The sequence below is a fragment of the Ascaphus truei genome, chromosome 22 (assembly GCF_040206685.1).
Source record: "Ascaphus truei isolate aAscTru1 chromosome 22, aAscTru1.hap1, whole genome shotgun sequence".
Classification (NCBI taxonomy): domain Eukaryota; kingdom Metazoa; phylum Chordata; class Amphibia; order Anura; family Ascaphidae; genus Ascaphus; species Ascaphus truei.
This window is the reverse complement of record NC_134504.1, coordinates 18,593,744-18,606,562: the sequence shown is the minus strand read 5'-3', so window position 1 is coordinate 18,606,562 and position 12,819 is coordinate 18,593,744. Positions and strand designations below refer to the sequence as shown.

General features: G+C 47.5%; 1 protein-coding gene across 4 annotated transcripts in view; it reads left to right on the top strand.

The window, feature by feature from the left end:
• The window catches only part of RGS9 (regulator of G protein signaling 9), a 67,524-nt gene that overhangs the window by 23,994 nt on the left and 30,711 nt on the right, over positions 1-12,819 (top strand). For all 4 annotated transcript variants that reach the window (XM_075580106.1, XM_075580105.1, XM_075580104.1 and 1 more), the window contains exons 9-14: positions 3,045-3,074; positions 4,186-4,247; positions 5,661-5,774; positions 7,220-7,335; positions 8,327-8,414; positions 10,970-11,108. In XM_075580106.1, coding sequence (XP_075436221.1) covers positions 3,045-3,074; positions 4,186-4,247; positions 5,661-5,774; positions 7,220-7,335; positions 8,327-8,414; positions 10,970-11,108 — 549 coding nt within the window. The remainder of the gene's footprint in view (positions 1-3,044; positions 3,075-4,185; positions 4,248-5,660; positions 5,775-7,219; positions 7,336-8,326; positions 8,415-10,969; positions 11,109-12,819) is intronic.

Genomic DNA, 12,819 nt, shown 5'->3' with positions numbered 1-12,819 from the left:
AGCAGTTCGGAAGAGAGAGAAGTGGTTGTCCTCTCTCTCGCTCGCTCGGAACAGCGGGTGGTGTGAGGAAATATATGTATTTACATAGTAAATACAAATCCCACTTGCATTTGAACGTCTCAGACAGATCTGGATCTGGAATCCTGTCTTTCCCCATTATCGCTTAGCAAACAATGCTTCCGCTGCAGCAAAGGATTCTGGGTTATGCCTTATGGCGCAGAGGCGTCACGTGACATCACATTGTCATGGCAAATATGGCGCCATAAGGCGTCCTGTTGTACCTAGAATCCTTTGCTGTAGGGGAAGCATTGTTTGCTAAGCGATAATGGGGAAAGACAGGGTTCCAGATCTGTTGTCATGGCAACGAGCGCCATGTGATGTTGTGACATCACGTAGCGTCCCCGTTGACATGACAACGCGGCACCTCTTGATACCGCGCAGCCATATTGACAGAAGTTGCAGGGGGAGACGCCGCCGCACACCACCACCCGTAGCCTGGAGATACGTGGCCAAAACTCGTAGTCTCCGGGTCAAACCCGGAGTGGTGGCGACCCTGGTTACAGTCTCACACAACACAACACAAACACTGCAGTGTGCAGCAAATATTTGTTATATAGAAATTGACGGCACATGCAGTAAGGCAGAGTTCATACTGTGTGCGTTTGTGCTTGTGTACGCATGCACGTGCCAAGCACAAAGTGCAGGACCCCTTGAGGCCGCTCCTTGTCCGCGCGCACGACGACAAGAAATGTGTATTTTCAAGCGGCAGCCGCGTAACGTGAGCGGTTCGGCCAATCACGACGAACCAGCTCCGTGATGTCATGGCCACGCCCCCCCCCACAGCCTCCTACACTATGCGCAAAAATCGCGTGTGCTACACCAGCAAGAGCGCGCACTCTCGTAAGCAAGCGGAGTGTGTGAGCTCGGCCTCAGACTCGCATTGCCTGTTCTCCTATCCGCTGTGTAACCTCCCACCCTATTAAAGCTTTCCCTTTCTTTTGTATTTAGGATATCCTTATGCCTGTCCCAAGCATGTTGAATTCGCTTACTGGGAATTGCCACTCACATTCCTTGAGAGCAGAGAGCGGTATCCATGACTGAAGCACTTAAAATGAGATACAATATTACAGCGAGAGTGTTCCGGCTCTGAACCTACAAGAAACAGTCTATCACATGTGCTTCAGCAATGGACTACAAGCAGGGGTGGGAAACTCCCAGTCCGCAAGGGCCACCAACAGGTCAGGTTTTCAGGATGTCTCTGTTTCAACACAGGTGGTGCAGTCTTCAATTGAGCCATCTGTGCTGAAGCTGGCATATCCTGAAAACTTGACCCGTGGGGGTAGGCCTGAGGACTGGAGTTAAGCACCCATGCATTAAGCCATATATATATCCTGAGCTGTAAGACACCAGTATGGCCCGGTCTAAACTTAGCACCGCCTAATAATAGGACCCATGGTGCCTCTGCCTGCTTCTTCTTACTAGGTAACAGTAAAGTCAGTTTAAACTCTATTTCTTAAAAAAGGAGAGAGAGTTTTGTAAGATTCTTGGAGGTACCTGCGGTGTGCTCATTTGCCTGTAATTACCCAGAATCCCTGGCGGCAGTGGAAGCACTCATGCTAAGAGATAATGTGGAAGGGCAGGCTAGCAGACCTGTCTGAGACGTGTGAATGGGCTGACATGGGGGATTTGTATTTGCTGCCGAAGTTGATGCAAAGAAAGGATGAAGCAGACACGTCCCCTTATAAGTGTGTCGTGTACATCAACTCATCCCATGGCCCCGATGTGAGTCGCTGACACAAGTGACGCCAAGCACAATGGGACACATACTCTACTGAGACATTAGACCGTCATGTATCCATCATGGGCGCCAAAACTGCGCCAAATTTATTAACCAAAATACAGACAGTGCGATCTTTCTTTGATAAACCAGGGTTTTTCTTGTGGATTATCATTATTATTAGTGGAGCATCTAGGAAATTTCAATAAATGACCCACTTGGGGGTCTTTATTTTATATCCGACCAAAGCAGTCGTTTCCTGACGCATATCCCCATTGACTACAACGGGGCTTTTACCGGCGTTTCGTCCTATACAGAATTATCCCCTTGGGTGCAATACTTACCCTTGTATGGGTTAATTCAGGGGTGGCCAACATTTCAGTCCTCAAGGGTCACCAACAGGTCAGGTTTTAAGGATATCCCTGCTTCAGCACAGGTGGCTCAATCAATGGCTGAGTCTTCGACTCAGCCACTGATTGAGCCACCTGTGCTGAAGCAGGGATATCCCTAATACCTGGCCGGCTGTTGGCCCTTGAGGACTGACGTTGCCCACCCTTGGGCTAATTCATTAAACATTCACCAGTGCAAAAAATATGCTTATCAAAAGAATAATTCCACTGTTTTTAACCCGGGTTTTAATAAATCCTCCACCGTTTTTTCCAGTAGGGACATTTTTTGCATTGCTTGTTTTTTTTTTTTTTTTGCTCTAGGACTGAAGCAGGGGTTCAGCTGAACCCCACTAATTTCAGCTCCGGGCTCCCTCTTGCTTCCAAAGATACTTACCTCTCATAGGGGGTGCTGGTATCTATGCAGGCAGAAAATACTGTGTGACTAACATAATGGTGGCGTTTAAATGTCCCGCGTCACGCGGGCCAATAGGAAGCCGTGACATCATCCGACGCAGCTTCCTATTGGCCCGCGTGACTTGGACCTTTAAACTCCACAGAGATCCCGGCAGCACCTACGGGAGGTAAGCATCTCGGGAAGCAGGGGGTCCCCGGAGCTGAAATTAACGGGGTTCAACTCCGGAGACCCCCCCTGCTTAAATCCTATAGCAACCCCCCCCCCCCCACCCACACAATGCAACATACAGTGCTGCTTTAATGCTTTTTAACAACATTTTAAGTTGAGTGAATTTCAATGGCATCATCAATAATAACCCTATCTATATTTTATGAGCCCCCCACCCAAATCCCCCACTCTGCACACCAAATCGTCTTCTGCGTGTAGTGGGCTATATATAACGTGTCACTATCTTCTATTGCAGAAAAAGACTGTTGATTTCTACAGGCGAGAGGTGAGTACAGAGAATCTTCTATGCTGAAGCAGGGATGTCCTTGAAACCTGACCTTGAGGACTGGAGTTGTGCCACTCCTGCTATGGATAAAAGGTCCAAACAAGTAACACATCAACTAATAATGAGAAGGGCGTTTAAAAACCCCCAAAAGTATCCTGGTATACTGTAAGATGGAGCGATCATGTGTAGAGGAAAACAAGTGCAGCACACCCAGAAAACAAGATGCATTCGGGCAGGTCGTGATACAGTCACCTTAAAGCTGCACTCCAAGCTGGGGTTTTAAAGAAATACATGCTTCCCTTTAATATGTGCATCAATACAATCTACACAATGATAAGTAATATAATTATATAATGTGTGTGTGTATGTATATTATATATATAAAATGTAACAAGCATTTTTGTTTCTGTTGCAACTATTTACAAAGTCACATCCCCTTCCTCTTTTGAAACATACTCTTTCACACCCCTTTTTGAGCCCTGCCCTCTCTCTCTCTCTCCCCTAAAACAGGCTCTGGCACACCCCTTTTTGAGCCCTGCCCTCTCTCTAGCAGTGCACCAATTGTATCTAGTGACTGCCTGGTCACATGATCTTCCCCACAGAACTTTGCATCTTTGGTCCTCTTCTGCTGCTGCATTTAGTGAACCCCCGAGCCGAATCTTCACCGATCTATTGCAGGAGAACGGAGCGATCGGCAACTTAGCTAATTACTAATCATTGTGTGGATTGTATTGATGCACATATTAAAGGGGGAAAATAATAATTTATAATAATAACAACTTGGACTTCTGCTTTAATGACTTAGAACCTCCATCAGACTGAGATTTTTTTTCTATCAGGCATCGAAACGCTGAATGCTTTTTTTAAAATATAAATTGACTGTATCATGACTTAACTGACTATATATTCTTGGTGTGCTTGTCTTGTTTTTCTCGATCACCCTATTAGACACATTTCTAATCCCTACACACTTTGCGGGGACCGCCCCCTGACCCACCACGGGCGTTAACGTTATCCCCCTTCTAAAAGCAGAAGTGTGAATGAATAGGCTGAGAGCTACGTGGCCGCAGAATACAATGTTGATCTGAGCAGCCCCTGCTCTCCGTTCTAGATAATCTACTACCAGCAGGCTCTCATGAGATCCACCGTGAAGTCTTCCGTGTCCTTGGCAGGGTGAGTGATGTCCGTCTCCTTCACAGTGTCTGAATGCGAAGCTATCCAAGCCTCCTTGGATATTGTACCCCGATTGCAGAGCTCGGCCAAGCTCTCTCCTTTCTAGTCAATGCTTGTAAATCCAGGCTCAATCATCCCCCAACATGCAAAGCGTCATAGACTTAACTCTCGCTCATTCGAGTCGCCATTATTCCACTGAAGTGTTGGGTTATTCCCCCAACCCTCACCACGGTTGGGTAATTGGATGTTGACCAATCGTCTTTTTCTGGTAGCAAAGGAGTTTGCGGCTTAGGCTGCGCTTATAGTGCCGGCGACTGTGACGCCGCCCGAAAATAAATGTATTGCCGCCGCCGCCGCGTGCGCTTATAGTAAGCGCGATGCGACGGGAGCGACCCGAAATTTGGAAGCCGGTCAAATTTGATTTTTCAGAGGCTGTCGCCACATGTGACAGCCTCTGAACCAATCAATGACCTGGTCGCCCGCGACGTTTCCGCAAAGCGAATTATAACTTTCGCTAGCGGCGACGGGTGACGTCACCCATCGCGTGCACTATAAGCGCGGCCTTATACACTGCAATAACACGAACCAGTTTCCTTATATGTAGGGCTTGTAATGCTTTTTTTGTGTGTGTGCATTGGTACCTAGTAACGACCTATATATTCATTTCTATCTTTGACCCATTTTATTCTTGTTGCAAAAAAAGAAATAAAAAACCCAGAAGCGGCCAGGTGTAAGTAAGGTGGTGGAATTCTCTCTGGGTAACAGATGTTGTTTAATTCATGAAAATCTGCCAACATTTGCAAATGTCCCTAAAACACCCAACTGTGACCTATTTATATTATCTGTAAAGTAAGAGGACTTTAAGTGTGTCTGACATGTTTTTTTGGGGTGAATTTTAGAGCAGCAATGCTTCTCTCTCTCTCTCTCTCTCTCGCCCCCTCTAATTTGAAGCTGGGGGTCTCCTGAAACTGAACGGCACTATTTTTATCTCCAGAGGCTTCACAGTTCCTGAGATATTAACCTTTTTTATGTGCCTGTTGGACTGGACCCATTGGGGAAAACAATATGGCCGCCATCCAACCCTCACCCCCATTGGCTTCCCATGGGCCAATTTCATCAAAGCACCTATTAGAAGACCTTGGCAGCCAACAATTATTTTACTGGCACACAAAATTGTAAATATCTCTGGATTATTGCCTGAGCCACTGATTAAGCGACCTGTGCTGAAGCAGGGATATTCTTAAAACCCAACCTGTTGGTGGCCCTTGAGGACTAGAGTTGACCCACCCCTGGTGTAGACCAATAGGTTACAACTCACATAACACACTGTGATACCCGACGCGTCCTGCGGTGGGAGGAACAAACTGAACCTCGGGTTTCGTCCGACTGACTTACTGTGTTACTCATATGCAGGGTCCTGAAGTACTCTGAGCAATATTACTCTCACGATCCCATCATGCAAGGCTGCCTTCCCAGCAACCCCTGGATTACTGATGACGCCACGTTTTGGGAGCTCAACGCTAAACTGTGAGTAGCCTCTTTGGAAAAATGACCAGTTATAACCTCTAAAGCAGCAATTCCTCCCCCATTATGGCTCCATGCGTCCTTCTCAGTCCGTGTCCTTGACACGTAGGGACATGTGCTGCTCTGTCCCAGTATTACCGTATTTGCCTGATTTATAGGGTGACTCTGAATGTAAGGTGACCCCCTAACTTCAGTAGTAGCTGGATTCATAGGGTTGCCAGACGTCCCTTATATACGGGATTGTCCCTTATTTCATTGACTTGTCCCGTTGTCCCAGAAAGGTCTGGTCGGGACGCATCATTGTCCCATATTTTAGCGCCTTGACGTGAAATGTCTGAACTTAAAATCACTGTAATGAAATCAGTCCTAAAAACGTAACATTTCTACGCGAGTGTAATAGTGACCTTTTCCGATAGATGTCGCCTTACTAAATTGTTACAGTAATAAAGTTAGGACACGGCCTGCTGATCTCATAATACCCTGACTGACACCCGTCCCTATAGGCGTTTCTTTATTCTCCCCCCGCTACGTTTTAGGTCAGTGCGCGTCTTTTGCCGCCTTGCTAAGTGCAGAGACGATAAAAATTAAAGAGTATAGCGATTACACGGGAGATACCGTTCTGCCCGAAGCGTTTGCAAACAATTCATCACTTATTATGAGGTTGCAATTTTATACTGGATTTCAGCATTTCAGCGTCCCGTATTATAAAAACTTAAATGTGTCAGCCCTAAGCTGGAAAGGAAAAAGTTTACACACGCATACAGTCTCTGTGTCTGCCTCTTTGTCTACCTCTCTGTCTGTGTGTGTGTGTGTGTGTGTCTCTCTGTCTCTGTGTCTGTCTCTGCCTCTGTGTCTACCTCTCTGTCTCTCTGTCTGTGTGTCTCTCTGTCTCTGTATGAGTATGTCTCGCTCTGCCTCTGTGTCGCTCTGTGTCTGTGTGTCTCTCTCTGTGTCTATCCCTCTATCTCTGTGTGTGTGTGTCTCTCTCTCTCTCTCTGTGTCTACCTCTGTCTCTGTGTGTGTGTGTCTGTCTGTCTGTCTCTCTGTGTCTAAATCTCTGTCTCTCTCTGTCTTTGTGTCTACCTATCTGTCTCTGTGTGTCTCTCTCTGTCTCTATCTCCCTGTGTCTGTCTCTCGGTTTGAGCTTCCTGCCACAACCAACATGGCTGCTTCAGGCCCCCAAGGCGGAGCTTCCTCAGTTTTACCCTCCTACCACATACATCCGACTGCTGATTGGCTAGCAAAGTGGGTGGGGCCGTTTATAAGGCGAGTATGTACTTTTCAACATCACTTTATTGAAAAAAAAAAACATCGCCTGATAATCGGGCAAAAACGGTATTTGTTTTTTTTGTTTTTGTTTAATGAAATAATTTTTTTACACAGTTAAAAAATGTTTTTATTGGTTTTGGGCAACGTTTACATCTTGTGAAATTTCCGCCCCTTTTTAGTGTGGACATTCCAACGAAGCTGCGCGTCGAGCGATGGGCGTTTAATTTCAACGAGCTGATTCGGGACCCGAAGGGTAGACAAAGCTTTCAGCTCTTTCTCAAGAAGGAATTCAGTGGTAGGTTCCGAGAGGTCAATTCCCCCTCCCCACCACCCCCCGGGTTCAAATCCGTGAGACTTGTTATTCATTAATATTATTCATTAAAATCAGTGAGAGCTAAGGGGCCTGTAGGTTTTGGCTTTTTCTCCTGAGATTGTGGTGTGTGTTTGTGTGTGTGTATATCAAATAAAAATACCCCCTGTGAGCACATTCACATCTCAGACAGGTCTGCAGCCCTACCCTTCCCCATTATCTCTTAGAATAGAGTGCTTCCACTGCAACCAGGGATTCTGGGAAAGTACATGCAAATGAGCACCAAGTGTCACCTTTTGCTTCTTATCCAGTATAACATGGGGCCCCTATAAGCATACGACTGCCGTATTACACAGCTTTTCAACACATTCGGGGTTAAAGAAGTGCGGAGCCCGTAACCTGACTCACAGACAGCAGTTTGGCCTTCTTGGTCTCAGTGCGAGGTTGGTTATACTGACTTTGCCATGTGAAACTGGGATAGGTGTCAGCCACACATTGTTTAAGTTATGGTGGGTAAAAAAGTGCCAAACACCCTCCACTGTACACACACACACACACACACACACACACACACCCACACCCACACACACACACACACACACACACACAGTGTCCCCACTAAATAAGGCACAGTGTATTTACTTTTAGCATTTTAGTGTGGACAAGAGACAAAGAGAGACGTGTGTATGTGTGTGTATGTGTGTATATTACAGTATATATATATATATATGCCACGTGATTAATATGTTTGATACTTTCATTATTTAAGGTATACATTTAAATTTGAACGTGAAAAAGTAGTGGTGCTGTCCCTGGAGTGATGACCTCTGTATAACACTATGCTATAGCCTGCTTGTGTACTGTATGGCTCCTGGTTTTCATGTTGTACAATAAGCTCATTGTTGAGGAACACACAGTCATCACCGTAATGAGGCCGTGTTATGTCGGCCTCGTCACTCTCTGTGCTCCTAACTAGGTGAGAACATGAGCTTCTGGGAAGCGTGTGAGGACCTGAAGTATGGAGACCAGTCCAAGGTCAAGGAGAAGGCAGAGGAGATTTACAAGTGAGCGCAAAGAGGGTGATTAATTTCTCAGTCCATTCAGGTCCTGGGTTTCTTAGAAAAACACATACAATGTGACAAAATATATAGTTAAATACTTCAATGTCAGAATTCTCACGAGTAAGGGTCATTTAGTTAAACCCCTGGGTTTCTTATTCCTGCGCAATCTCTGCAGCTCTTGTAGGAGGCATCTCCCACCCCATGTGCAATCTCTGAGGCTCTTGTAGGAAGCATCTCCCACCCCATGTGCAATCTCTGCGTCTCTTGTAGGAGGCATCTCCCACCCCATGTGCAATCTCTGCAGCTCTTGTAGGAAGCATCTCCCACCCCATGTGCAATCTCTGAGGCTCCTGTAGGAAGCATCTCCTACCCCATGTGAAATCTCTGCAGCTCTTGTAGGAGGCATCTCCCACCCCATGTGCAATCTCTGCGGCTCTTGTAGGAGGCATCTCCCAGCCCATGTGCAATCTCTGCGGCTCTTGTAGGAGGCATCTCCCACCCCATGTGCAATCTCTGCGGCTCTTGTAGGAGGCATCTCCCACCCCATGTGCAATCTGTGAGGCTCTTGTAGGAAGCATCTCCTACCCCATGTGAAATCTCTGCAGCTCTTGTAGGAGGCATCTCCCACCCCATGTGCAATCTCTGCGGCTCTTGTAGGAGGCATCTCCCACCCCATGTGCAATCTCTGCGGCTCTTGTAGGAGGCATCTCCCACCCCATGTGCAATCTCTGCGGCTCTTGTAGGAGGCATCTCCCACCCCATGTGCAATCTCTGCGGCTCTTGTAGGAAGCATCTCCCATCCCATGTGCTATCTATGCGGCTCTTGTAGGAGGTGGCATCTCCCACCCCATGTGTAATCTCTGCGACTCTTGTAGGAAGCATCTCCCACCCCATGTGCAATCTCTGCGTATCTTGAGGAAGCATCTCCTACCCCATGTGCAACCTCTGCGACTCTTATAGGAGGCATCTCCCACCCCATGTGCAATCTCTGTGGCTCTTGTAGGAAGCATCTCCCACCCCATGTGCAATCTCTGAGGCTCTTGTAGGAGGCATCTCCCACCCCATGTGCAATCTCTGTGGCTCTTGTAGGAAGCATCTCCCACCCCCATGTGCAATCCCTGAGGCTCTTGTAGGAGGCATCTCCCACTCCATGTGCAATCTCTGCAGCTCTTGTAGCAGGCATCTCCCACCCCATGTGCAATCTCTTCAGCTCTTGTAGGAAGCATCTCCCATCCCATGTGCAATCTCTGTGGCTCTTGTAGGAAGCATCTCCCACCCCATGTGCAATCTCTGAGGCTCTTGTAGGAGGCATCTCCCACCCCATGTGCAATCTCTGCGGCTCTTGTAGGAAGCATCTCCCACCCCATGTGCAATCTCTGCGTCTCTTGTAGGAGGCATCTCCCACCCCATGTGCAATCTCTGCAGATCTTGTAGGAGGCATCTCCCACCCCATGTGCAATCTCTGCGGATCTTGTAGGAGGCATCTCCCACCCCATGTGCAATCTCTGAGGCTCTTGTAGGAGACATCTCCCACCCCATGTGCAATCTCTGCGTCTCTTGTAGGAGGCATCTCCCACCCCATGTGCAATCTCTGCGGATCTTGTAGGAGGCATCTCCCACCCCATGTGCAATCTCTGCGGATCTTGTAGGAGGCATCTCCCACCCCATGTGCAATCTCTGAGGCTCTTGTAGGAGACATCTCCCACCCCATGTGCAATCTCTGTGGCTCTTGTAGGAAGCATCTCCCATCCCATATGAAATCTCTGCAGCTCTTGTAGGAGGCATCTCCCACCCCATGTGCAACCTCTGCAGCTCTTGTAGGAGGCATCTCCCAACCCATGTGACATCTCCCCCCCCCCCCCCCCCGTATACATTGTGACCACATTTTGTTCAGTAGCGTACTTTCTCTCAACACAAACGCAATTAACTCCATTGGTGCCAGTTAGGTAAGCAACACAGTGAGAAGCCTGCCTGGCAACCAAAAGGTTAACTCTAAGCACTGCAAGGTGCTGCTTCCGGCTTGACCACTGAGCTGGCCAGAAAAGGGATGTGTGAGTGGTAGGTTCAAATTCTTGGATTCCCTGGAACCTTTTAAAGCAGAAATCCAATTGAAAAAGCTTAACTTAATGTGGCTGTGGTCCAGCTGAACTGCTTCCAGGTTCCCCAATGCCTTGGGATGCCCCCCAGTTCCCCAACGCCTTGGGATGCCCCCCAGTTCCCTAACGCCTTGGGATGCCCCCCAGTTCCCCAACGCCTTGGGATGCCCCCCAGTTCCCCAACGCCTTGGGATGCCCCCCAGTTTCCCAATGCCTTGGGATACTCCCCAGTTCCCCAACGCCTTGGGATTCCCCCTAGTTCCCATGGTCTGGCAAAAAGATGTGCCCCTCTCCAGCAGAAGTTGGCCATTGAGTCTGCTCGCTCCTGCAGGCAATAGAATGCCGCAACATCACCCCGGGAAATGACGTTGCCGTGACCCCGGACGCCATTTTTGTGGGTTCATCAAGAGGTATCGCAACCTGGGTCAGTTGGGATCTGCTTATTATTCTCTTGGGTTTTAGGCTTTTTCTTGCTCCGGGGGCAAGACGCTGGATTAACATAGATGGCAAGACCATGGAGATCACCGTGAAGGGGCTGAAACACCCACATCGCTATGTGCTGGACGCGGCTCAGACGCACATCTACATGCTGATGAAAAAGGTTTGGAATTACTTACACCAGAGGTTCTCAATACTTTCCGCCATGCAGAGCCCTTCATTATTAATGATGCTATGGAGGGCCACCATGCTTAGCACTGTTCATTAATAAGGTTTCATGGCCCAGGGGTGGCCAACTCCAGTCCTCAAGGGCCACCGACCGGTCGGCTTTTCAGGATAGCCCTGCTTCAGCACAGATGGCTCAATCAGTGGCTCAGTCGAAAACTGAGCCACTGATTGAGCTACCTGTGCTCAAGCAGGGATATCCTGAACAGCTGACCAGTCGGTGGCCCTTATGGACTGGAGTTAGCCAACCCTGGACTAGACGTAAAGGTGTGTTAAAGTTTAGCACCGTTTTATGGATCTGGAAACATGCATTTCAAAAATGCTACACGTGTCTGAAGTTTAGAGTAGGGCGATTGTGTGGAAAGCTCTTTGCTGGTCAAAAATGTGAAAATTCGGTAATATTTCGAAGGTACTTGCATGGTCAAAAATGTAGGTGAAGTGGTTCAAATTTGGTAAATATCGAATAAGAGGAGCCGATGTAGTGTAGAACATTTTCGGTGCACTGTCTCGCACCTTCTGTCTCTCAGAAGCGTAACCCAGGCAAGCACTCTTTGGCACGGTACACACTTCATTCAGCATGGACCTCCGTCATAGATCTAAGGCCCGAGGCTGCGTTAGATCCATGATGATGTCCTCTCTATGGAAACTGGCAGCATCTACTATAGAAATCTCAAAGCAGAACCTCAATAGTATTAATACTGCGGAGTACTAACTGCTTGAAAGCTCGGAGTGGAGTATCCTTAAATCAAAGTGTCTATTCTTTTTATTATGTCCACAAATAAAAAAGGAACACAGACCTTGACCGGTTTCGGGCATGCATAGAACCATTCTCAGGGGCCCGATAGTCGGATAGGACGCAGATAGGATATATACTGTATAAACACATCAGGCATCTGTATTATATTACCATAATGAGATCATTCGAGGACTTAAAGAAAAATACATATTATTTTTTGGACACAATAAAAAGAATAGACACTTTTAGTGAAGGACTCTCCACTCTGAGCTTTCAAGCAGTTAGTACTCTGCAGTATTAATGCTATTGAGGCTCTGCTTTGAGATTTTCCGTCAAGAATCTGCTGCCAGCTACAATAGAGAGGACATCACTTTCCTGGAACCAGGGTCACGAATGATGTATGAATGATTCCAGTAAGCTCAACTCATGTCCTCCCTCTTCCAAAGCATGACAAGTCCTTAATGTCTTTCTTAATTTTATTGCAGGAGTAGAAAACACAGGAACTTGTAGGTGTAGTGTAGGCAGAGAGTGCTTCTCTATGTGGTATGCTTCTATGGGGTTAGACTATGGTAAGAGAGAAAGGCCTTACCAGGGGTGGATGCAGACAGGTCTGTACTCACTGTAATCTAGGGTGGAAAAGGAAGTGAGGGGCAGGGGTCACACTAAAGGTTGAGTGGGACTGCACTAACGGTCAGCAAAAGACAGGGGAGAACATGGGAAAGTCCATTAACTGGGAGGACTGGAGAAGCTGCAGTAGCAGTTCACTGATTACGTGCTCAGAGGCAAGAAATGCAACATTGTTGCATGTTACACAGGCACAGTGTGTGTATGTGGAACCAATGCCTGCAGCTGAACTTAAGGAGCTGACAAGCAGAAGGGGGGTCGGGCAGGAATGTGATTCTTGTTCCATGAC